This window comes from Pinus tabuliformis, chromosome 9, assembly GCF_031772625.1.
Source record: "Pinus tabuliformis cultivar Carrire ecotype Pingquan chromosome 9, CPIR1, whole genome shotgun sequence".
Classification (NCBI taxonomy): Eukaryota; Viridiplantae; Streptophyta; class Pinopsida; order Pinales; family Pinaceae; genus Pinus; species Pinus tabuliformis.
In genome coordinates this window covers 681,504,547-681,530,896 of record NC_142307.1, presented here as the reverse complement: position 1 = coordinate 681,530,896, position 26,350 = coordinate 681,504,547, and the positions used below count along the sequence as shown (strand labels likewise).

General features: G+C 35.0%; 1 protein-coding gene across 2 annotated transcripts; it reads left to right on the top strand.

Annotated features, from left to right (window-relative positions):
- Nucleotides 1-12,960: 12,960 nt before the first annotated feature.
- LOC149150498 (uncharacterized) lies at nucleotides 12,961-18,223 on the top strand. 2 transcript variants are annotated; one of them, XR_016262695.1, is made up of 5 exons: nucleotides 12,961-13,176; nucleotides 14,110-14,191; nucleotides 17,198-17,565; nucleotides 17,659-17,751; nucleotides 17,924-17,967. XR_016262695.1 is itself a non-coding variant. In XM_089440152.1 (4 exons), exons 1-4 carry the CDS (start codon nucleotides 13,013-13,015, stop codon nucleotides 18,107-18,109), a joined length of 525 nt encoding a protein of 174 aa, XP_089296278.1. In that variant the 5' UTR covers nucleotides 12,961-13,012; the 3' UTR covers nucleotides 18,110-18,223. The 2 variants fall into 2 exon arrangements, 1 of the variants encoding a protein (XP_089296278.1); XM_089440152.1 differs by lacking the exon at nucleotides 17,198-17,565 and having other exon boundaries at nucleotides 17,924-18,223.
- The last annotated feature ends 8,127 nt before the right edge of the window (nucleotides 18,224-26,350 follow it).

Sequence of the window (26,350 nt, the reverse complement as noted above, 5' to 3'; positions counted from 1 at the left end):
CATGCACAAACTGGATGAATCACATAAGGAGATCTTATTTGCGAATTGGGATTCTCAGATCAAAGAGGCAGAACAGGAAACAGAGGATGCGGCAGTGGCGACAAACAACGTCATTGAAAGTGTAAATGAAAATTTGCATAGTGCTAATATTGTGGCAGAGACCACCCCTGGTTTCCTTCCAAATGCAAAATAACTTGAATTACAGTGGAAACAGACAACAAAAGAAATAGCGGAAATAATTAGGAAATTAATCGTGTTAAACTAGGAGGCATATTGGGAATATCTGGTAAAACCGCACAACCAGTGGATGACCCTAAAATGCCTAATTATTTCTACTAAGAAAATGGTGCTAGCGCTCATCAATGCCATGTTTACAGGAAAACTGAAAGCTGAAATTGGCCAACCTACACTCCTCAAAACCATGCTATATATTTGTGATCTGAAAGATCGAATGCAGGATTAGTCATTATGCACATCCCTATTTTTGTTTTATTTTTCTTAAATTGAGGCAAGTCGTTTAAACCTCCTCAACCTTTCTTGTAATAATCTATTTTTAGTTTCATAAGTTAGTATTTAAACCCCTCTCATGCATTTAGAGAGGGGTCCAGAAATTTTATCAGAAACATTCTTCAGAACATGCACTTTTGTCCCTTTGAGGAAGTTCTAGTGAAATTAATGGAACAAGATTTATTTTCTACTTGAATTTGACGTCTTCTACTAAAATTTCACTTCTATACTCTTATATGATGTTGGATGATTTGAAAGTAGATCAATATTGCTTGAGCACATGAGTAGAAAGTATTATAAATGGTACTTTTATCTCTTAATTCTTTTTACTTATGCGTCAAGCAATACATTATCTTCAAGTTATTTATGTATGAAAGTTTGAATTTTAGATTGCCATTATTGCACTATTGTATGATGATGATTTATAGTTTATGCTAAATACATGAATGATTTTTATGTGATATATCTCTCATATCGTTTCGGCTAACTTTTATATGAAACGATCATTGTTAAACGGATTCACTTCTTATCGTAGTTGAATGTTATTTATTATCAATTTCTTTCAGACATCATTTTAGATTGCATATATCATGTTACTCCTGGGATAGTTATAGTTAGATAAATATTTTTGATTAGGGAAAACTACACATGATTATTAGTTAAATTAGATTAGTTTGAGGCTAAGTATTACTACAAAAACCTCAAAACATCATCCCGTTAGCACAAGCATAAAAATAGATTGGGAAACTGGTCCCATCATCCCCAGTTGAAGCCACTATTCCAAACGGAAAAGGAGCTATCCCAAGGTCCGGACTGGGTGGTTATCCCCCTTGTTGAGGCAATGATTTTCGAGCCTTCAACATGTTTCCAATGAAATTGTGATGAAAATATTATAGACCTTGAGTGGAAACAATGGAAATATTGAAGTTTTCTAGCCACTAGAGGACCTAAAAAAAATTTACATGATTATGGAGGCACAAATCAAGACTAACGTTCTCCATACACACATAAATTATAAAATTCTCTTCCTTGAAAACACAGTAACTAAGGATACTAGAATACCATGCTTCACCTTTCCCAAGGATTTCCATCTCTATTGGAAACTCGTGGTTAACCTATATAAGTGTGTGGCATATCATTTTGACAACTTCAATATTTCCTTCTCGAAGAATAGCTTTATAGACAATGCCAAACCCACCATCCCCAATTGTATTGGTTTTGAAGAAATTATGAGTTATTAGAATATTTGTTAAGCTAAGGCAAAGCAAAGGCCTTTCAAACGTTACCACAAGTATAATGTGAGGTTCCTCCTCCTCTTTTGAAAAATGATAATCATTGGGTTTAGGAGGAGCTTTAATCCTTTTTTTCTTCATATTTTGTGCCACAACCTCCTCTCTAAATATTCTTCACCATACAACTAACAAGTCAAGAAAAGGAATGAAAATTTACTCCCTATTCTTATACCCTATACAACACTTTTTCCTATGGAAAATCCAAGAAAATACACCACTAAAGGACACATAGTTAGTTTGCTACCCACATAGTCTAGGATTGGCAAGGAAAGACATTATTTTTTCAATTCCCAGGGATATCTCCCTCTAAGGAATTATTTTGAAAATTTTACAAACTCAAGACCCAAAATATTACATAAATTAGGAGGAATTATACCTTTAACATGATTTGAGGATAAATCCAAGTATAGGAAAACTATCTTTGACACTTTGTTGAATGTATCTATCATTGATGTCAAGTTTAGGGTAGCTTGTTAAGTATCCATTGCCATTGCTGCCATTTTTGTACACATAAAGTTGTATATGATTCCTAAGTGTTGGAAGCCTCTATCTGGTTTGATGAGTATTGGATGTGTAGCCTGAGTTTTCTATCTTTGAAGGGATTTTTCCTACACTCTCCTTATTCAAAAGAGAATTAAAAGTTCCTAGTTAGATAGCCCTTTCAGAGAGCTTTCTAATGGTATATGGCACTTTTTTTAACTCCCTGAGTATGAAGAGAAACATGAGTTTAAGGTGATGTAGTCCAACCATTCTTAGAAATATGGGATTCATTGACTTATCTAGGTCTTCCATGATGCTTCAACGCATTCAAGTATCTGAACCCATCCGAGATGCACCAAGGCATCTAGGTATTCATGCCTCTAAGAGTGCAAAATAGAAAAACTTGTGAAAACAACCAGATCAAGATTCAACCAAAGTTGAACAAATAAAGGTTTCGTCCAGTGTTGAGGTTCCACACCCAAGGGGATATCAAACCATATACCCATCCAAGGAATACAAGGTGAAACAAAACAAAATTCTTTAACTTTTGAAATAGTCCTCAACAAAAATTTTGAAGTAGTGGACCTTGCATCTAAGCATCAAGGTTTCAAGTTTTATCCAGGCTTGGAGAAATCTGGGTGTGAGGAAAAGGGAGGTTTGGAAAAGGGTATTTGATACTAGATCCAAAGACTTATTTGGATGCATAAACATATGGGATTAAATCACATCTAGTAGTGCACTACCTAGTGTAGGTGGAAACGAGTCGAATGATGGATTTCATAGGAAATGTAGTGATAATGTGTTTTGAACTAATTGCATAGGTCGCTAGGATAAGTTACTTTGAGTTTAAACCACTTGTTATTGCCCTTGGTTTTATGAATAAAGAAACTTATAGTTCAAGTGCTAAAATAAAAAATTGGGTCGTCTCGAGTGCCAAAATTATTAAAGGGGTGGAATTAACGAAGTTTGAATTTGAGAAATCTAGGTTCAACATATATAAATAAAAGGAAAAAAACATGAGATAAGTGTTTCCCATGAAAATCAATGTGTGAGACTATTGTGGACATGCAAAATAGTAGAGTTAGGGAGAAACATTGAGAGAGATAATTTCACTACATCAATTAAATGGAACTGAGTGCCAAATATAAGAAATTGGAGTTAGTGAAGGCATAGGTATGCTATCTACAACGAGAAAATGCAGTTGTGGTGAGTTCTAGAATTTCTTCATAAAAGAGAAAATGTAGATCTAAAGAAGCTATGAGCCAACTATTACATATCTGAGACAAATATTTTTGAATTGTATTCAACAAAGGTTGAAAGTGAACAATATCAGAGATATAGAGCTATTGTGCAAGATCAAGGATCATAAATATTGTTGTAAGAGTGATGTTGAATTAAGGTGCCATATATCTGAGTTTGAAAATGAATGAAAGAGGGAACTGATGGGGAACGTAGGTTGATTCTTGTGAATCAAGGGATAAAAGTCTCCTTCAGGTCGGTGCCTGAAAATATTAAGGGGTTGGTGCCTCCAACAAGTTGGTGCTTACACATTTGAGGGGTTTTTCTCCTCCTACAAGTTGGTTCTTGCAAATATGCGTGGTTTTGTTCCTCTTACAAATTGGTTCTTGCAAAAATAAGGGGATTGATGTCTCCAATATAAATAAAGAAAGATAATTATGAGAAACTAGAAGCTAAGATTGTTTCACAATTGATCAAATAAATCAATATTTGGAGTTTGATAAGAGTACCAAAATCCTAGATGGTATTTGCAGTAATCAAAGATCTCCTCTCATCATTTCTAGTTTGGTATGTGAGGGGGAATCAAGCACCAAGAAAGATGAATATAAAGAACCAATTAGCTATGTTGAAGCAATCAAAGGACCTAAAACTAATGTAGCCAAAGGAAATGATAAAAATCAATAGAAACAAAGAATGGAAATGATAGTAATACAACTCACTAACAACATAGGAAAGTTTACAATGTAAATTCAAACAACCACAAAGGTCAAGTGAAAAATCACTACAAATCTCATCCCCCTCAAAGAGAAAGGCATCAACGAATTATAATTTTATTCCACAAAGGAAAATTGCTCCCAAGTATCAAAGTATTTTCTATGGTTATTGTTTTTCTTGCATTATTTTTCAATATATGGAAATAGACTATAGATATTTTGTACGAAATAAAAATATGTTGAATAATTTCAGCAAGAGATCACCTAAGATCTCAAAGAATAAGTATGCGAGCATCAATAGAGGTTATGATAATAATTCTTTTAGAAATCACAACTCATTTTTCCCCTTATTAGATCATATAGAAAGCTACACATGTAACAACTTTGGGCACAAGGAAAAAAACAAAGAAACAAGTTCACAAAACCTCTAAAGAAAACCAAACATAAGGAACATACTCAAATCAGCAAGAAGAAATATGAAGCTAATGTTACTAAAAGAAATTAGAGTACAAATATTTGGAAAAAGAAGCAAGAAAAATAAGAGAAGTGAAACTTAGCTTTTTGTGCTCAAGATATGGATGATCAATGGTATATAGACAATAATTTCTCTCATCATATAACATGGAACAAAAGAAAATTTCTCTCTCAAAAGAAGGTTAAGAGTAGTAGTGTTATTCTTGGAAATGATACATCGATCAAAGTAATAGGAACATTATTAGTTATCACTGACAATAAAAAGGATAAGGCAGACAATTTTCTTCATGTTGAAGAATTAAAGCATAATATTTTGAGTGTAAGTTAAAGGATAGATAGAGTACTTGAAGTCGCATTAAACTCTGAGGAATGTAAATTAAGAAAGAATCTAGAGAACTAGTGATAAGAGCAATCAGAACTCCATACAATGTATATATTTTGAAAGGAAGCAAATATAGGAATGAGAGGTTGATAATAATACATCCATTTCATACTTAATAAAAGGATCAATGCACAATTCTAGTTTATCACACTAAGTAATATTTATAAGGTTCACTACAAAAGAGAGAATAATTTCTCACATTAGTGAGATAAGGAACGAAAGATATAGATGATACATATATTTGCATAAAAGAAAATAAACCAGCTCCTCTAGTATGGACAAGTGAAGTGAATGATGAAATTTAAAATAAGCACAGAGCCCATCATCTTTCAAAAGGTGCAAATGACAATAAATGTATTAGCTGTTTAGTGTTCATACAGGGACACCAAAGATGCGTATGATAGTAGGATTTGGATGAATCAACAAGTCAAAAGAATCAAGAAGAATAACAATATCCCATTTATCAATTGAACAATACTAATTGTGGAAGATGGTATACAAAGGAAGAAGAATAGAGAACTAGCCCAACACATCCTATGTCTATTTCAAAAATACTTAAGGTGTAGTAAAGTCATGTCCAAAGGTATATGATAAATGCAAAAGCAAACAAGAAATTAGGTGCTCAAAAGAAGAGGCTAAAATTAAGGTTGAAAAATGAAAATCATACATGAAAAGAATCATAGGTGGAACTTAGATGAAATCAAACGAAAAGAGGAAATAATATGTAGCACAATGAGAATCAGAGGAAGTGCTACTCATTAAAAGGAAACTCATTTTAGGGGGAATTGTGAGATGGAAAAACACCTATGGTTTTAGAATTTGCCTCATTTTATCAAAAGTTGTATTATGGAAGCATATGTCGAAGGGGAGCCTAAAATATACAGGTTATTACCAAAGTTCAAAGCTATAGAGAAGCTAGAAGTGTTGTTTCACTAATATCTTCACTAGCTTCCTTCACAAGAAAAGAGGGAAGTTGTCCAAATATGTCAAGAATAGTTGTATTTCAAGATGTCAAAGATAAGAAAATAGAGTGAACTCAAGGGGAGCTTCAAGATCAATAGGAGTAATACAACTTCCGGGGGGAGTATAGTGCACAATAAAAATGATGAAATTAAAAGTTTGCATTTCTTATAATTTTTTTTCTTCCAACGATTGGTATCGATTGATTTAAGTAGCAACAACCATTTTGTTTAGCAACTTGTTATATTCAATCAGGGGGAGTTTCTCTACATTTGGAAAACCCTTTGATGTGTTGGTACAATAGTAAAACTTACTAAATTGATATATCAATAGAAAATTTGGTATCAACATTAAAGAGAATTTGAAACATTAAAAATTGAGTACAACTAGAAGAATTTAAGCCATTGTAAAACTTCATCAATTGGTATCAACACTTTTTACTACAATTAGTATTGGAGGACATCATTGGTACAATTGAAAATTTTTTGTATAGATATTATTCACTTGATGTTTAACTTGGGGGAGAATAAGTAGCAAGAACCCTTTGCCATTGATGTCAAAGGTTGACAATAACCATACATTAGGACATTAGCACTTGAAGCTAAGGGGGAGAGTGAGAAGATAATGGAACTTTTGAGTTATCAAAGTTAATGGGAGTTTCAATAACCTGACAGGGTGAGTCAAGCCAAAAGCCATTAACGACTAACAATGTATGGTGATGTTGTCATCAATGCCAAAGGGGGAGAATGTTGAATGCATTTTCATTTATGTTAATTTTAGGGGAGGTTGTTAATTATCTATTTTCATTTATGTCATTGTTGTATACCTGAATTTGTCTTTGATTCCTTAGTGTTGGAAGTCTAGCTTGTTTTCTAAGTGTTGGATTTATAGCCTAAGTAGTTTATCTTTGTAGTGATTTTTATTACAGTTGCCTTATTCAAAAGAGCATGAATAATATCTAGTGGTATATGGCACTTTGTCTAACTCCACAAAAATGAAGATAAACCTAAGTTTGAAGTGTTGTAATCCGACCTTTGTCAGAAATGCAAGATTCACAAAATTATCTAGGTCATCTACAATGCTTCAAGGCATCTATGCATCCAAACCCATACATGATGGACTAAGGTATGTGGGCTTCCAAGGCTCAAGGATTGCAATAGGGAAGAACTTAAGAAAATATGTGGATCTAGATTCAACCAAAGGAGAACAAATTACAATTTTGTTCAATGATGAGGTTCCACCCCCAAAGAGACATTCAACCATTTGGTCATTCAAGGCATATAAGGTCAAATACTTAACAAAATGCCTAGAATTTGAACACATGCCTTTGTGCAATTTGGATGTGTGGCAAAGTGATGTTTGGAAATGGGGTTGGATAACTGATCCCAAAATTTATCTAGATGAACAAACATAAGAGCTTAAATTTCATCTAGGAGTGCACAGCCTAGTGTGGGTGTAAATGGGCTAGATGTTGAATTTCATAAGAAAACCAATGATAATGCGGTTTGACCAGATTGCACAGGTCATTAGGATAATATCCGTTGAGATTATAACCACTGAATCTGGCCCTCCATCATATGAATATAGAAACTTAGAATTAGAGTGTTGAGCTAAAAAATTTGGTGGTTTCGAGCACTGAATTTGTTAAAGGAGTGGAATAAACGAAGTTTGGTTTTTGTGTCTATAAATGAAAAGAAAACAAAATTAGATAAGTGGTTCTCATGCAAACACTCCATGTGATTGTCATGGAAACATATAATAACAGAGTTAGTGAGGAATAATGTGAGAGAGAGAGTTGCATTGCAACAATTAAGTGCAATTGAGTGCCAAATCTAAGTTATTGGAGTTAGATAGGGAAAAAGTATGTTGTGAAAAGGGAGAAAATGTATTTGTGTTGAGTTCTACATAAAAGAGAAAATGCAGATCTAAATAAGCTATGAGCCGACTATTACAAAACTGAGACAAACATTTCTAAAGTGTACTTAATATAAGTTGAAAGTGATCAATATACTACAACAAAACCAGCGATTAGCGTCCCTTTTTACTTCTTTTTTTGCATCTAGAGCCCATTTTTGGTGCTATTTGCATCCATTTATCAAATATGGTGCAAAACTTGACACAAAATTTGCATCAAGTTTTGCACCAAATCCTACACCAAGTTTAGCACCAGGTATTGCAATAGGTTTTGCACCACGTTTTGCACCAAATTTTATGCCAAGTTTTGTGTCATCCTTTACACCAGGTTTTGTTCCAGGTTTTGCATCAAGTTTGGCACCTAATTTTGTTTGACATACTTTTGCATCCTCATTTACATCCACTTTTTGCACCTACACTTGCATCAACTTTTGCATCGACTTTTGCATCCTTTTTTAAATCATTTTTTGCATCCATTTTTTCATCCATTTGTGCATCCCTTTTGCGCCAAGTTTTACATCGTTTTTTGTGTCTAGTTTTGCATAAAATTTTGCATCTACTTTTGTTGCATCCACTTTTCCCTCTTGTTTGGCATCCATATTTACATCCTCTTTTGCATCTATTATTGTACCCACTATTGCATCTAATATTTTTGTGCCACAATTAGCGCCTAGTTTGGCACCTCCTTTTGCACCCACTTTTGATTATAATTTTGCATCCACGTTTGCATCCTCATTTGCGTCTAGGTTTTCATCAACTACTACATCTATTTTTTCATCCCTTTTTGTATCCAATTTTGGACCGGGATTTGCATCGGGTTTTGTGTCTCGTTTTGCATCTACTTTTGCATCGACTTCTATTGCATCCACTTTTGCACACAATTTTGCATCCACTGTTGCACCCATTTTAAATTTCACTTTTTGCATCCCTTTTTACATCTTCATTTGCATCATACTTTGATTCTTTTTTTGCATCTATCATTACATCCACTTTTGTTATGCCACAATTTGCACCATGTTTTGCACTCACTGTTGTATCCACGTTTGCTTCCAATTTGGCATCCATGTTCACATCCTCTTTTGCATCAAATATTTCATCTATTTTTGCATCCACTTTTATGTCAGGTTTATGCATTGGGTTTTGCATCTCGTTTTGTATCTACTTTTGCATCTACTTACATTATATCCATTTTTTGCATCCAATTTTGTTTTGCATTTTGCATCAATGTTTGCTTCCACTTTTACATCCATTTTTGCATCTTATTTTGCATATTTTTTGTCTATTGTTACATCCACTTTTGTTGCACCATATCTTGCGCCTACCATTGCAACCACATTTGCTTCCACGTTTGCATCCCCTATTGCATCCACTTTTGCTTCATCCATTTTTGCATATACTTTTGTTTCCGTTGTTGCATCCACATTTGTTTCACCACAATTTGTGCCAAGTTTTACACCTACCATTGGACCCATGTTTGCTTCCACTTTTGCCTTCATGTTTGCATCCAAGTTTGCATTGACAACTGCATCTACTTTTGCATCCACTTTTGTGTCAGGTTTTTCATGTTGTTGTGCATCTACTTATGTTGTATCCACTTTTCATCCAATTTTACTTCTATTGTTGCCCCCATTTCTATGTTCGCTTTTGCATCCCTTTTCCAACACTCATCATATTTTCTGCATTGATGATATTCCTTATGGCATTGACAATTATGAACAATTGATGACAATGTCAATAATATTGACAATGATGAAAATGAAGATGATGGCGATGACATGAATTGTGATTATGATGATAAAGACGATAGTGGTTACAATGACAATGATGATGATGGCAATGATTATGATGATGACGATGCTAATGACGTTGGCGAATCTTCCCAATTTTAGATTAGTTCATTGAGTCCTATTCAACAAAATCTACATGAGTAGAATGACCAATTTCTATTTTTTTTGAACCAAGTGATAAGGCATCCATCCATTGGGCAAGGAGCAGTGATTTGAGGCAACTAAAATCAACTTCTATGGTGTTTGTACATTAGCTTTGAATATGGAGAAGGTTCATGCCAATGGCAATATGTGCTACATTATTTTGCTTCATTTATGCCAAGTTGGTAGAAATTGTTGATAGTGTTGTGTTATTTGCTTGAATGATTCCTTCTTATCCATGAAGGACTTTTCATACTTCCTTCACCTCAAGTTTACCCATATCGAGCCTGCCATAGAAAGTGAAGCTAGGACTCCTTTCCAGTCATGATAAAAGAGCGATGAGAGAGATACAAAGGAAAATAAATGTTAGGGAACCATTTGTGTGGATAACAAATAAGAACAAGGAATTTAGAGGAATCTTAATTAAACATATATCAAGAATTTGCATAAGAGCCAGATTGAATAACTACTTCGTAAAGTGAACCCAAAGGTTGGCCTAAAACCTCGATACTCATGGGAAGATGAAGCTTTTTTTCCTCTAAGAGATGCATACCTTAAAAAAGACTACATCGAAACCTTGAGAAATGCTTCCACCAGATGAAGCCATGTGAGTTTGAATGAATCCATATCCCAAAATATGTTGTGGGAGCCTAGGGAATTGCTTCGATTACCCACACATAGACCATGTTAAAGCAAGTGAAGGGTGAGGGGAATCAATGTTACACTATTCGATTTTAGAGATGCCCATTAAAAACCTTGGGTTGAGCACCCATTGATGCGTATGAGGGAAGAAAGACCAAGAATTGTATTTATTATGTGATTGGGTAAGATTTGATGCTCCCATTCAAAATAAATATGCCTTGCTCTAATGTGGAAGCCATATCAGCGCAAAGGCCGACTTCAATATTGAGCTCTTACTTGATATGGAGGAAGATGATTTTATAAAATTTGCTTGCTCTCTAATGGTTGATTTTGATCTTAATATGATTTCCTTTCAAAATTTTGATCTAAAATGGAAAGGAATATCTAATTTTCTCATTTTTTTCCACTGGAAAAATCCGTAATTTTTCATTAAGATTGGAAAAATTACATATTGTAGATGCTTTACGCATATGTGATTTCCACTGTGTGTATAACAGTGTTCCATATTTACATAAATATATCGTGCAGAGCACTATGTAGTTCTCCGAGAAATAGTTCTTTCATATAAGACTGTTTACATTTTGCCATAAGGCACAAAAATATGCAATTTTCGATCATCATAGATAAACACTGTCTGCATGACAAAAAACAAAAATCCTTTCAGTAATTAAGATTCTGGTGCATGCTGGTATTCTTGGTCTATGTATGGCTGGTGAAAATATCTGTATTCATTCCGTCCCTTCATCTCTGCGATCTCCCATATGCCTCTGTCCATCAACGCGGCCTCCTTGGATAATTTGTCAGCATGGCCGTTATGTTCCCTGTAAATGTGGGAGCACGAGATGTTGTTAAAAGCTGCCTTGAAAATAAAAACTTCATTTAGGATGATGCTGAGTGTGTGTATGTGACAGTCAGATATGCCATTGAACCAATTTATTACAGTTTTTGAATCCCCGAAAATATTGATGCTGGTGCAATGGTGGTGTAGAGCAAAATGGAGAAGATGTCGCAAGGTTATGAGCTCAGCAAAATTATTAGTTCCTATGCCCAGGCCCGATTTTACAGTGTAATAATGATGTTCATTCAAATGTAATATAAAACCTCCCCCACAACTTTGATGATTTGCAGCCCCATCAAAGAAGGCCCAAGGGATGTTTTTGTCAATGCAAGGGGGCGAATGAGGATGGCGCTCTTTTGGGGGCAGAGGGTCAGGGAGTTCCTTATAGGCAGCAGTGATAGTGGCTTCGATCAATGGCCAGATGATAGGTCTGTTCTCAAATATGGAGCGATTTCGAGCCTTCCAAATCTGCCAGTTTACAAGAATCGGAAGGAGTATACATTTCGATCCCTTATGTTTTTGTGACCACTTTTCCCAAGCCTCGATCAGGTCCGATCCTTACCAATTGCCATTGAAAGAGAAGTGATTTGAGAGAGATCGCCAAAATTCTAGTGTAGCATTGCATCTCAAAAAGAGATGCTCTGTGAATTCCGATGCGTCTTTGCACAACACACACCAAGTTGGCCCATGTATTGCTCTGTGCATTAGGTATTCTCCTGTAGGTACATTATCTAATTTTCTCATGAATTCAATATTGAGCTCTTACTTCTATGGAGGAAGATGATTTGATAAAATTTGCTTGCTCTCTAATGGTTAATTTTGATCTTAATATGATTTCCTTTCAAAATTTTGATCTAAAATGGAAAAGAAGGTCTAATTTTCTCATGAATTTAGTGACCACCACAATAACATGTTGATATAAATTAATATGCTAAATTTAAATCATACCCAAACTAACATGTTGATATAAATTAATATGTTAAATTTAAATTATACCCAAACTCATTATATATTCTTGATGCTTTATTCTTAAATCAAATAATTTCTAACATCTTTTAATCTAATATATATATATATGCTAGATTCCCTTCTCATTATAATTAAATTAGAATCAAAATCCATCTTCAATTTATATACACATTCTAGATTCCCTTCTCATTATAATTAAATTAGAATCATAATCCATCTTCAATTTATATACTCATTTTCGACTATATTTAATTTGTAATATTCGCTTGAAATTTAATAACTTTTATTAAATAAATAAATGTGTAAAGTTTAAAATTATAATTATAATTTTTATTTTTATTTAAATAATCAAACCTCATATGTAAGGATAAATTTATGACCCCCAACTCGTTAACCTTCCATGTTGCATTAAAACCTTATAAATGGAACATTTTATATTATTAAATAATAATATACATTTTTACTTCATTGTTGGGAAGTATAAATTATACCAAACCCTACCCATACCCCCGAACCCTAACCCCATCAAACCCTAAGCTTACCTTAACCCGAGTTCGGAAAAATTAGGGTTTACAAAAACCCTTGTTACCCTTTACATAAATTCTTTTGAGTTTGACGAGAGAGGAGTTGCAGTAGCAGCAGCAGGAAGAGCGGATCCACCGAGGGAGGAGAATATGCCGGCAGGCCATGGAGTGCGAGCTCGGACGAGGGACTTGTTCGCCAGGCCCTTCAAGAAGAAGGGATATGCCCCTCTCAGCACATATCTGAGGACATACAAGATAGGGCAGTACGTGGATATTAAGGTCAATGGTTCGATTCACAAGGGTATGCCTCACAAGTGAGTACTTTACTTTTATTTCGTCTTTGCTGTGTCAGGGGTTCTGGGACTTGGCCCGAATTCGCTCTTGATGCGTGACCAGGGTTGTATGATTTTTTGAAGGGTTTCATATTTGTTTTAATGTGGCGCTTGCAAGGCCCAAACCTGAGTTTGGACATAAATATTTTCAGAGAAGTTGCGGATTCATAGTTTCTCCCCCTTTCTTAGTGGGTATTTTCGTTCTACTGGGAAATATGCAAATCACTGGTCGAAACCTCAATGGTTAGGGCCGATCAATAATTTTATTCAGAAAATTTGATGCTTTGGTCTCTCCATGATTACCCTGACTTGAGATGGGGTTTAGGCGTCACCTTCACCCCTTAAAATCCGTGGTTTTCAAGATTAGTATGTTTTTCCCCATTTAAGCTGTCAAGGTTCTTAGACAAGCTCCATTTTTCTGGAACTGGAGTTCAATAACCCCTTTCAAACGATCTGGGTTTACCTCTTAAAGCAGTGTCGTATTTGATCATTTATAACTCTGAATTTCTTCTTGTTCTGATTCATGATTCAGTGGTTTTCTTTTGCCATTATGGGTTTTTAAACATTAAGATCGTTATATATATTGTATGGTAAAATGAGGTAGACACTGCTGTATTCTAACTGCTGCGTAGACTAATTCTTTGTTTGAAACGGTTAAGTCTGTTGTTGTTAAATTAGATATTTTGGGTGCCGTAATCAGGTTTGCCCTATCTATAGCCTTACTAGATTTTCTCTTATCTGAAATTGTAGATCTGCACTGGAAAATTTACCCATTAATATGTTGATTTCAATTTTCATGTTACTTTGGATGACATACTATACCAGCTCAACCCTTTTAGCTTGCCAATCATGTTCTTTTTCCATTGTATACTCATCTATTTTCAACTGTTGTGGCTTGGGTCGCTTCTTTTGAAGGAATCATAAGTTCTACCATGGCCGCACCGGTGTTGTCTGCAACGTTACCAAGCGGGCAATCCATGTCGAAATGAACAAAGAGGTTCTACATTTTATTTTATTTTCTCCCACATTCGATCTTTTTCCATTAAATTTTGTTTCCCCATAAAATGTTTTCTGAGTATCGTGTTTTGAGTCTAATGGAAGTCGATTGTGCGTGTCTTTTCAGCTTGATGTATTTTGGCAAAGTACATTTATAGTATTTTAGGTTGGTTGTTGGTGCAATTTTCGAATAAATGACGAGAAAATCTTCGATTCTTTTATCAAGTTCTCGTTAAATCTGTTGTTTTATTTTATTCTGATTAAACAGATGTGCATTATTGCAATAAGTTTGCGCTCCCTTATTAATCAGTAAAATTGACAATCGGGTTAAAAGTGGCTAGATTTTCTTTCCTCTTATAAGCGACTTGTAATCACAATAGTAAAATTTATTTTTAAGCACCTTGAAAAAACTTATTTATAATCAAGTTTAATATTAAATTTATGAGCTGGCGTCCCTGTTACGAATATGCAGATGGTTTTCGTTTCATATTTTGTTCGTCATCACTCGTAAAAATTTTTCTATGATCATGCATTTTAACTTTAGATACATGCTCTGGAATGTGCATCCCTGTTATGAATCTTCACAGCGATAAATTGTTCTAGTCTGCTACATTCAGCTTTGATGTTACTATGATGCAAAGACTGCTTAAGAGTCCCATATTTTAGTATGCCTTCATGAGCTCTTTATCGTCGTCGGGCGTTTCCCCATGGCTTCGTGTGGATGGCACAGGGCAGGTGTAAGCACATTCAAATCTTCTTATAGTTTTTCCTGATTAAATGTGATTTCATTTTAGCCCCTTTGACTGGTGCTTTTATTGGAAACTTAAAACTGTTTTGGCAGTCAAGTGTCAATGGTTTGAATGGTTGGTAGGTAGGTTTCATACTCATCACCCAGGTTCAAATCCCCAATGAGACATTAATCCTACTGTGACCAGGCCAGAAGGGGAGATGTACCCCAGGGGTTTGAACTTCGAACTCGTGGGTATGTATTTGGGCATTTTGGCCCTTGCTAAGTCACAAGTTACCTGTCCGTGCTGGCTTATAGGCCATTGTTTATTTGGACATTTTGGCCCTTGCCAAGTCCCAAGTTACCTGTTAGTGCTGGCTTGTGGGCCATTGTTTATATGGATATTTTAGCCCTTGCTAAGTCACAAGTTACCTGCTAGTGATGGCGTGTGGGCCACCGTTGAGTCACAAGTTACCTGCTAGTGCTGGCGTGTGGGCCATCGTTACTAGTTGGGGGTTTATATGATATAAGCCCAAAATACCTTAGAATTGGTTTTTCCATTGCCAACTAAGCTGAGCCATGGGTGCTAGAGACATTTTAATGTTAAATCATATGTAACGTCTGCATTATTTGAGGGCGAATATGATGCATTTAATTTAATGAGATTTACATTTTTCCTTTCATACCTAACACCTCCAAATTATATAGGAGTTTCCCTTTTGTACTTTTGGGCTAAGTCTCATGGCTTGGGTTTGAGTTTGGGTCCGGCAATTATTAACTTTGGTTTGAGTTCGAGTTTTATGATGAAGTTTGCCATGAAATATCTCATAAAATAGTAAGGAATAAACATCAATAAACATAAAAAATGCTGTCATGAACATGGAAACTGCAAGGGTAGATGACAAACCTGAGTTATGACATGAAGTTATGAATTCTGAGCTTATGGACTTGGTCAATGACTATGGCGTTTGATAAGTTTTGTTAAACCTCAATTTTTTTTTAAGGTTTGCCAAATTTTGAACCTCAAGATTGAAGTTCTGTGAACGTTGTGACATAGCTTTTGGGATGATTTTCTATTAGTATTTACTTGATTCCTCTTGGTTCAAGTCCTACTACAACTTATCTACTACTGATTATACATGTTCTTTTTGACCTTGTGAGAGTTGGGATAAAAGTTTCTTTGATTAAGATGTATTTGCTTTTATGGCTTGGAATGATTGAGAGTCAGTATTTCTTGATTATAGTTTTTCTGTCTTGGAGTGATTGTAAAGAACTGGAAAGATTTTCTCTCCACTAGAGTATTTGTGATACTACAATGGATGGTTTCATGTTTATTATCCAAACTAACATGTCATTTGCACTGTTAGTATCTTTTCAAAACCTTTTTCGATGGAATTATTTTATGTTTTTGTTTCTTAAATTGCCTTGTCTCTTAGATATAATTTTTTGCTTTAGGAACTCCCTCCTACGATCTCATCTCATTTTCAGTTTCTTGTACTGGAATCTGGAATCTATCTTTTTGGATAGAAAAAGACTATTAGTGCGGCATCATGCCTTTTTTGTTTTTTCTTGTTGGGGATTCAAGTGTAAGGAATGAAACTATTGGCATTGCCAATGCATCTAGACGAATGCCATTAGATAATTGCTGATGCACCATCTTTTATATCGGTGGTGTTTTCCTCTAATTTATTAAGTAAATCTATTTTTTCAATGGTGTTTGGGATCATAAAATGGATTTTATATTTCTTAATAAACAATACATATTCTATTTTTCCAATGGTGTTTGGGATCATAAAATGGATTTTATATTTCTTAATAAACAATACATATTCTGAAATTTATTTGAGATTTTCTGTATGGCTTTGCTCTTTCAGCGATATGAGCATGAACCCTGGTTTGTACATCCTGTGTTATATCATCTATTTTTTTTTATCATCACAGTGGCACCTTATTTCAGTCTTTGGATACCCATCTATTGCAACTAGTATGCTTGTTTGTGCTTGTCTTGCATTTTTTTTGCATAAATGTTGTACGTATTTGCACTAATAAGGCTGCATGGCAGTCTAGTGCATAGGATTGGTGACATTGGTTTCTCAGGATGTGATTAAATGAACTAAGATTGATAATCCATGCATGTTTTCATTTTAGTGCCCTCTTGTTTATTCATTTGTTAGAACTGTTGGATCATATGGTTACTGTAAAAGAATTGGTGGAAATGCAATTGGGATGGAGTTCTTTTGTCTTTCTTTGTTCTATGCTGAAATTTTGTTTGATGATCAGGTTCGTAACAAGATAATCAAGAAGAGAATTCATGTACGAATTGAGCATGTGCAACTGTCTAGATGCGCGGAGGATGCTATATTAAGAAGAAAAAACAATGACCAATTGAAGGTAGAGGCCAAAGCACGTGGTGAGATCATCAGCATCAAGAGGCAGCCTGAGGGCCCTAAGCCAGGATTTATAGTTGAGGGGGTTGTTTTGGAGACAGTTAAACCCATTCCATATGATGTTGTTAATGATTTGAAGGGTGGATACTAAGGTTTTAGAAAAGTAACTGGGTTTGGTTCTGGGGTTGGGCGAGGTTAACCAAGACAAAAGTCACTCATCGTAGTGGCTAGAAAGGTTTAAAAGCACTGATAACAACCTTTGTAAGTATATTAAACATGTGATATTTTTTTAATAAATTTTGTACTAGAAGAAAGTCATTGTTATCTAATTTCTCGCTATTTACTGATTGATAGGAACTAAAATATGGAAAACCTCCAAATCATTTGGAAAAGGAGGTGCTGCAGCAAAAGAGATGGGTTGAATTTGTTGTTTGGATGGACTCTATGGTATGTAATCTTAGTTGGATTTCCAATATACTTTTAAACCATATTTTCATTTTATTTTTTAGTACTATTAGATATTATATCTTACGTCATTTTATGGTTAACATTGTATAACAAAAACATTCGTTGTGTTATGTAATTAATACTAACATGTAATATTGATTTTTTTTGTCAGAATGCTATAGGTAATGATTGCCAAGACGATGATCCAAATTATGTTCAACATATATCAGGAGATGATGAGGATGATGGTGGTGAAGGAGGAGATGATGATGATAGTTGCGGTGTTGGTGATGATGTGGATCATAGTAATGATGATGGTCAAGATGATCATGAGGATGATCTAGGTGGTAGTAGCTAGGCATGCACATGCATTGTTTTTTATGAAGAAATTATTGTGTAGAATGACATTGTTATCTTTAGATGGGTGTTGTGAATTTACCCTATATCAATGAGACATTTTGATTTTGTAATCATACGATGAGTTTGATTTATGTATGTTGTTAATTTATCGTAGAATAACGATATTCATGAAATATTTTGATTTGTTAATCATATTTGAATTTTACTTGTTTTGATTAAAAATAATACTGATTTTATTAGTATTATGTTGCTATTTTATACATGTTTTGAAAATTGTTAATGACACATTGTTATTTTTTTGGATGGATGTTGTCAATTTCTCTTAAATTTCTTTACAAATGATTTTGAATTGTGATATCTGCTTTAATGATATTTAGAAACTATCATATATTTCACTATGAATCTATAAAGGGGGTCATATATGTAAAGAAAAATATACTCTATATAAGAAGTCAAATGCGGATGTAACCATGGATGCAAAATTGAAAGTAAAATTGGATGTTAAACTGGGAATTAATACAAAATGCAAACAATTGACATACAAAGTGTTTTAAATTAGAAGTGAAAAATTGTGCAATAGTTGACACAAAGAAGGGAACAAAACATGGCATACAAAAGGATATCAAATTGGGCAAAAACAAGGACACATAAATGGGCACCAAATTAGATGCAAAAAAAGACAACAACTAGATGTAAAATAAGATGCAAAGTTGAGCGTTAAAAAGAAGCAAAAAACGTTACAAATTAATATGCCAAATGATGATGCAAATAATGGTGTAAATTTGGGATACAAACTTGGGTGGAAAAAAGGAAAAAAAAAGATGTAAGAAAAGACATAAAACAAGATGCAAAATGGGGCTGAAAAAAGGTGAAACCAAGGATGCCATATTGGATGTAAAAAATGATTCCTAATCACATGCAAATTTAGGCTCGAACTCAGACACAAAATTATATGCAAATGTGGACACAAAATGAGGCAAAAAAAGATGCAAATTTGGATGATGAAAATGATGTAAAACTAGACACCAAAAAATGCAAAATTGGATGAAAAAGTCGGTGTAAATAATGGTGCAACATTGGACACAAGTAGACACAAAAAAATGGTGCAAAAAGGGGCATAAAATAGCTTAAAATTGGATGCAAAACTTGGTGCAAAAACAAATACAAAAGTAGACGTAAAAAATGGCTCTAAATTGAATGTACCATTAGACACAAAATAACATGCAAAGGTGGACACAACACATGACTCAACATAAGATGCAAATATAAATGCAAATTTGGATGCTCAAAATGATGTAACATTAGATGCAAGAGATGGTGTTAAAAATGATGCAAAATTGGATGAAACAAATGACGCAAAATATGGTGCAAAATGAGATGGGAAAAATGGAGACAAATCAAACGTAAATGTGGATGTAAAAAATGTTCCAAAAAAAGATGCAAAAATGGGCACAAAAATGGATGCAAAATTTGGTGCTAAATCAAATTCAACACATGGTGCAAAGATAGGCACCAAAGCTGGTGCAAAAATAGAAGCAAAAACTAGTGTAAGACTAGATACAAAACCTGGCATAAGACTAGATGAAAAAACTGACACAAACTGGATGCATAAAAAGACGTTAAATTGGATTCAAAATACAGTGTAAACTTGATGCAAATGATGGTGCAAAAATGGAAGCAAAGAATGACACAAAATAGGAAGCAAAAGAGAATGAAAAATAGATGCAAAAAATGACACAAAACTAGAAGTAAAACCTGTCATAAAATAAGATGCAAATCTTGGTTCAAAATTTGACACAAAAAATGATGCATAGTTTGGTGTAAAAAATGATGCAAAATCTAGTGTGAAAAAGGATGCAAAATCAGGTGCAAAAAAGGACGCTTTAAAAATTGTACAATAGAGCCAGATTTAGCGCCAGGTTGCTCATCACAAATACAAAAAAAATGCACTAAAATCTGGCGCTAAATCTGGCGCAAATCGCTGGTTTTGTTGTAGTGATATCAAAGATCTAGAGTTGTTTTATCAAGGGGTTGGTGCCTCCAACAAGTTGGTGATTTCTAATTTGAGGGGGTTGGTGCCTCCTACAAATTGGTGCTTGCAAAGCTAACGGGATTGGTGTCTCTTGTAGGTGGGTGCCTACAAATATTATAAAATTAGGTTGGTGCTTGCTTCAATCATATAATAAAAATAAGTTTTATGGTTTTCTCCCATATGGGTTTCCACGTTAATATTTGTGTCTCCTAATCTATGGGTGTGCTATTTGATTAATGACATTGTTACGCAATTGATTATAAATAACTCAAAATATCATAACTATTGTTTAAAAAGTGTATAATATTGATTCACCTCACCCTCCCTCTTAGTATTATCATGGTTTCCAACACACTTAATCACTTAGGTTGAGATAAATCTCAACCAAATACCAAACTATAATACTAACTGGTTGGAAATAATATCTCAATTGAATAGGCCTAAATAGCCTCCTATCTAGTAGGGAAAAAGTCCTTCATGTAGAATTTAAAACTTTACCTAAATATGACCGATAAATTCAATAATGCACACATATAAGAAAAGTACTTGTTATATCACTACAACAAAAAAGGTCATTGGTTAGGGTCATGCCTGTGACTGACCTTCAAGGTCTGTCACCAATGTCGGATATGGTGATGGTCCTTAAAAAAACATTTTTGTAAGTGCATATAGTGATGGTCCCTTACGGTTTGTCACCAAATCCATTTTCAGTGACACTTTTGGTGAGCATTGTTAAAGGCCCGTCATTAATTCTTTCTTTGGTGACACAAATAGTGAAGATCTTTTATTAACCCTCACCAATGCTCTTTTTGTTAATTTTGGTGACGGTCAAAAAATGTTCTTCATCATTGATCATTCTAATGAGTTTTTGATGACACTATGTGCATGTTACTATATTTTTTTGTCAAAAGATAACGATTTAAGGCCATTGTTGTGGATTATTTTTCATTATGTGTCCAAGGACATAGTGGTTAGAGTTAACTAGTTTGTTAAGAATTAATTAATGTGTATCGTTTCCATTAAGTAATGAGAATATAGTTTTCTTATGGGTCAACACATGATTAATCTCTATTAGGTTTATTATCTAACAAATTCCCTTTAGATAAATTTCCGCTAGTGTGTGTAGGAACTATATTATTTAATACATAATCAAGCTCTATCAATTCTATTAATGAGAGATACCTAGCACTCCTCAACATTCTTGGTACACCATAACATGCTTTGGCATACATTAACATTCCTTGACACCTCACATGTATTTGAACATATTTGTACCTAGGACATATTGCCATGACTAGGACACCCAAGCACATGTTGGCAGGCTCTAGCATAGCATATAACTCTCCTAACATTCTTTTCCATGCCCTGTATTCCCTAGCATTCCCTGGAACACTTTGGCATGGATTCACATACATTAGCACTTGGAACACATTGGAACTTGGCATGTATTGGAGCCTATTATTAGTGTGCCTAGAATGTCGCTTTTTAAAAATATAAAGTCCTCACTTGTTAACCCTCTTATCTATTCATTTCCTTGCATTTTAGCTTGGTTCTTCCTTTAATTGTTTCCTTGACACTCCTTGATACGTATTGGAATACCTTTACACCATTCACATCCTATCATGCCTTAGTATATGGCATGCCTTGGCATTATTTGGCACATGCTAACACACACTGAAACTCCCTAGCACACTCTAGCACTTCTTGACATGCCCCAGTATTCCCTAGCATGCCTTACCAGTGCTTAGCATACCTTGTCACTCCTTCCTCAGCATGCCATCTATCACTTGTTAACACTCCCTCGCACACCCTCATATTCGTTCACTTCCATGCATTTTGACCGAGTTCTCCCTTGTGTTTCCCTGGTACTCTCTAACACTCCTCAACATGAATTAGCACTCTATGGAAAACCTTAACACTCTTAGACATGCCCTACCACTTCATAACATGTGTATCACTCCTGACACACATTTACACTTGGCATGTGTTGGCGCTTGGAAAGTCTTAGCATATTTAACATTCGTTGAGATGACTTGGTATGATTTGGCATGGTCTAATATTAAATTTATTTCATATCAATTATTGGAAAGTATATGAGAAGTAACAAAGGAATATTTAGCACTTAGAATTCACTAACACTTGGCACTTGGCACCTATTGGCACCTAGTGTTGGTGTGCCTAGCATGCCCCTCTTGGAAAAGGTAAATTGATGAATTATTAACCCTCTTATGTGTTCATTTCATTTTAGTTTCACTTGTTTCTCCTTTTTGTTTCCTTGACAATCCCTGGAACATATTATCTCACCCTTTCACATATTTTCATGCCTTAGCACTTGGCACATCTTAGCATATTTTACATGCCTTCACACTATCTGGCACATGTTAGAATTCCCTAGCATGTCTTGGCACTCATGGCCACATAACTAGGCTTACATTTTTTCATGACTTGGGAACCCAATGAAGTCCTTAGCTACTACAGTTCATGTGACATTAGCATGCTTCAACCAAAACAACTTGACCAAATGCATCTACTACAAGTAGATTGTGTCTTATTCACCTAAGAAATTTCTATAACTCATCTTAGGCCACTCATGTCCAAGCTCAATTTGTCCCACTTAAGAACTTACCAAGATAAAGATCACATATATCCATGTCCATAAAACAACTAAGCAACATAGCTTACATAGGAAATGTTTCACATGTATGTCCAATTCATATAAACAATAGAGCATTAATTGAGAGTTTGCAAGAACCACAAGATGCATAAGACACACAAGATATAAGATGACACAAGCCGAGTGCCCCAAAACTTATACACAACAATGTATAATATGCAATTGTCTAAAATAGTTTAAAACATGAGCATTCAGCCAAAGTGTGCCACATGTCATATAAAAATAATAGCTAAAGGAAAAATAGTGTTGTGTCGAGCACAAAGTCTCCCTTTGTCTAAAATTGCTTACTCGGGCCCCTTATCACAGTTGTAGGATTTCTTTCTGCAAATCCTATTATGAAATTATCCTAACACTCTTCGTCCTTCACACACTTGAATTTACTGACACTCCATGGAACACACTCTTATTTGTTTCTTTCTATGCATTTTGACCTAATTCAACCTTTTGATGCCTCGACACTCCCTAACACTCCTCAGCACGAATTGGCATTGTTCAACATGTTTTATCCTACCTTTTAATTCCTTAGCATGCTTTGACCCTCCATAGCTATCATGCCCTCACAACTACCCTTAATTTTCAACTTGGAAACCTAATCAAGTCCTATCTTTACTACAAGAGCTCGACAAAGTTATAGTTACTACAACTAGACTATGTTATTGAATTGTGTAGCTTCGAAGATACTCCACAAGCCTAGTGAGATTGGTTTGTGTGAGTTTGGTCACAAAAGGATTTGTGGAAAAAAAACCCAAGCAAAGGGTTTTTGGACCCAAGATGGGGTTTAAAATCTAAAAGAAAATTAAAAAGGAAAATTAATATTTCCTAAGATCTAAGTGGATAAAACCTGTAAGTTATATTAAATTTTCATAGGGCGACATTGTTCTTCGCTATGATATTTTCATTTCGTCTTTAATACATTACGTTCACTGCATATCATCATTACATTATTCAGATCTACACCATTATACATCATCATATGAAATTATATAGAAAGAAACAACATCACCATCATCATCAATGCAACAGATTATAAAAGGAACAATAGAAGAAAGAGTGCACACACATAGAGACACCAATATTAGTCCGAGACCATGGAAAAACCCACTATGGGGAACACCCTTGCAAATCTTCTTCTTCTTAGATCATCATCAAATGATGCAACAAAAGATAGTACAATGACACATAAATTTATCTATACAACAAAATAATAATGATATCTATGAATAATATCTAATCATGCTAGTTGTCAAAACCCTCATACTGATGGTTGTAATGTGTTGTCACAAACTGATATCAACTCATGTATACCGTGGTCACTATGTCGAACACTGCTGAGAACTATTGTCACTGTTAATGAGCCAAATCCATATGTTTGCAGTGGAAGCTAGAAAATCAGATCTACAGATCTATATAACATTAGAAAGAAACCCAAATCTACTAGATCACTGAAGTCAAATGAATCCAATATGTCAAATTTTACATCTGAACTATGGTCACCCTCATCACTACTGTCTGTGTGCGATTGAAACTCCTTGGTCACTCTCTTGATCACTTTATGCGAGAGACTGTGAATGTAGATTCATTCTCAGGAAGCCTTAATGCATGTGGCTATGGCATAATACTATTAAAACCTAGATTCGCTCCCTTACTATTGTTGTGTGAGCGACTGTGATGTCTTGGTCACTCCTAGGACTACTCTATGCGAACGATGAGGGATAAGAACATTCTGACCTACCTTTGAACCTAGAGTCGCTCCCATAAGCCTATGTGTCAGCGTCCAAGGGTCTATAGTCTCTCTCATTGGCTTATGTGTCAACGATAAGGGACCAAAATTCCATGTTCTATGCTAGTGACTGAGATCCAAAATACCCTAACTGAGAGGGAATCTTTAGCTTATGATTTCAGACCCTTTAGTGAAATCCTTCTGTCAAACCTATGAAAACCAGGACAAAATAGAAGAGAATATGTGTCCAAATGATCTTCAGGTATCTTCCATTTATAGGCTTTCTTGAAGGTTCACTTGGGGTTAAGGTTGACCCAAGTAGTTACTCATGTGGTTAGCGCCGACCCATTCCATAATATATGTATGAATAAAATAATTCATAACTCAACTTTTGCTTAACCAAATTGGGTTATATTTAGGTTGATTTTGGTCCTCTCGAAAATGGGAATCTAATGCAATCATTATCTCAGTAATTTGATCTATCCAATATGGAATTTTACCACAGTTACAAAAATTAACACTCCCTCTCAACTAGGGAGAATTCCTCCTGCCAATATCTGTCCATCAAACTATATGCCATTATGTAATATTCGAGTGTCATCACATATCATCACGTATTATCTCTATAATGTAGTCATATTTCCATTTCCATCTCAAGTGTCTCATAATCACAAATCATCATTGTACATCTCAATCTATCCTTTTCTTATTCCTTCTTATCACTTGATTGTTCCTACTCGTATGCTGAACATTCTTGAATCTAGAAGAATAATAATTTTTTACCGAAGGGGAGCTCAAGCTACCACCTTCTATCCATCGGGCTACTATCTTGAATCTCTACTGGCAGGCTGCTACCCATAATATCATCATCAATCGTCATCAGAGAGCATATCATCAAGGAACACATCTCAACCTGGAGCCACATCGTGAAGAAATAGATTCCACCCATACCGAGAAATAGGATAGCTCATCACACAAGGGAGTACACCCTTGACCTTGGAATTTCATTGGGGAGCTTATCATCATCCTCAAATCATATCGAGTTATCTCAACCCATCCTATTGCCCACTAATCTTCCCAGCAATGACCCAGAATATTCATGTGGTAGAACACCTGCATCATAATCGACTTGGGTTGTACACCCCAAGTACACTCTCAACTCGTTTGCCAAAATGAGAAGTGATATTCCCATCAAGTTGGCCTGCTTGAGGGTATGATTCCAACTAGGTTATACTCTACAAAGACCAAGAGGGGAGAAACATTCTCTGACCCTATAAATATAAGGGAGAAGCATTCTTTAATCCTGCATAATAGATAGGGTAACACCCTATTTTCCAGAGTTACCTCAACCCCAAGAGCCCTATGTCTCAATTCCCCACCTTGGGAGCTCAAGCAGGGTAGAAAGAGTTTGCTCAATGTCCTCGATCAGTGCTACTCTCATCATTAACTTGTCTCAATAGAAGTTGTTTCATGTTCATACAGAACATCAAATCAAATATCATGTTAGATCATATATAATCATATGAATCACAAATAGATACCATAATCATCCTCCCTCTCAAGGAGGTTCCAACCACAAGCCTGAGCTTGTTTCGAACAACTGCACTATATCAATATATGAGAGTATCACGATCCCAACTATAAATATGTGACTTACTGTCGATCAAATCATCAAAATGTATCCATGTCATATCTTGATCATGCTCAAATATCTCTCTAAGGAGATTTTATATTCTACCGCATAGCTAACCATGCTAGCAACATCATGATCAACCTCGGTCATGCTATGGACCTCTCATCCAAGATATCATGT

Coding starts and splice junctions, on each gene's coding strand:
- LOC149150498 (XM_089440152.1), top strand. CDS start 13,013: ATGCCGGCAGGCCATGGAGTGCGAGCTCGGACGAGGGACTTGTTCGCC. Junction 13,177..14,109: donor CACAAGGGTATGCCTCACAA/GTGAGTACTTTA, acceptor CTTCTTTTGAAG/GAATCATAAGTTCTACCATG. Junction 14,192..17,658: donor ATGTCGAAATGAACAAAGAG/GTTCTACATTTT, acceptor ACTGATTGATAG/GAACTAAAATATGGAAAACC.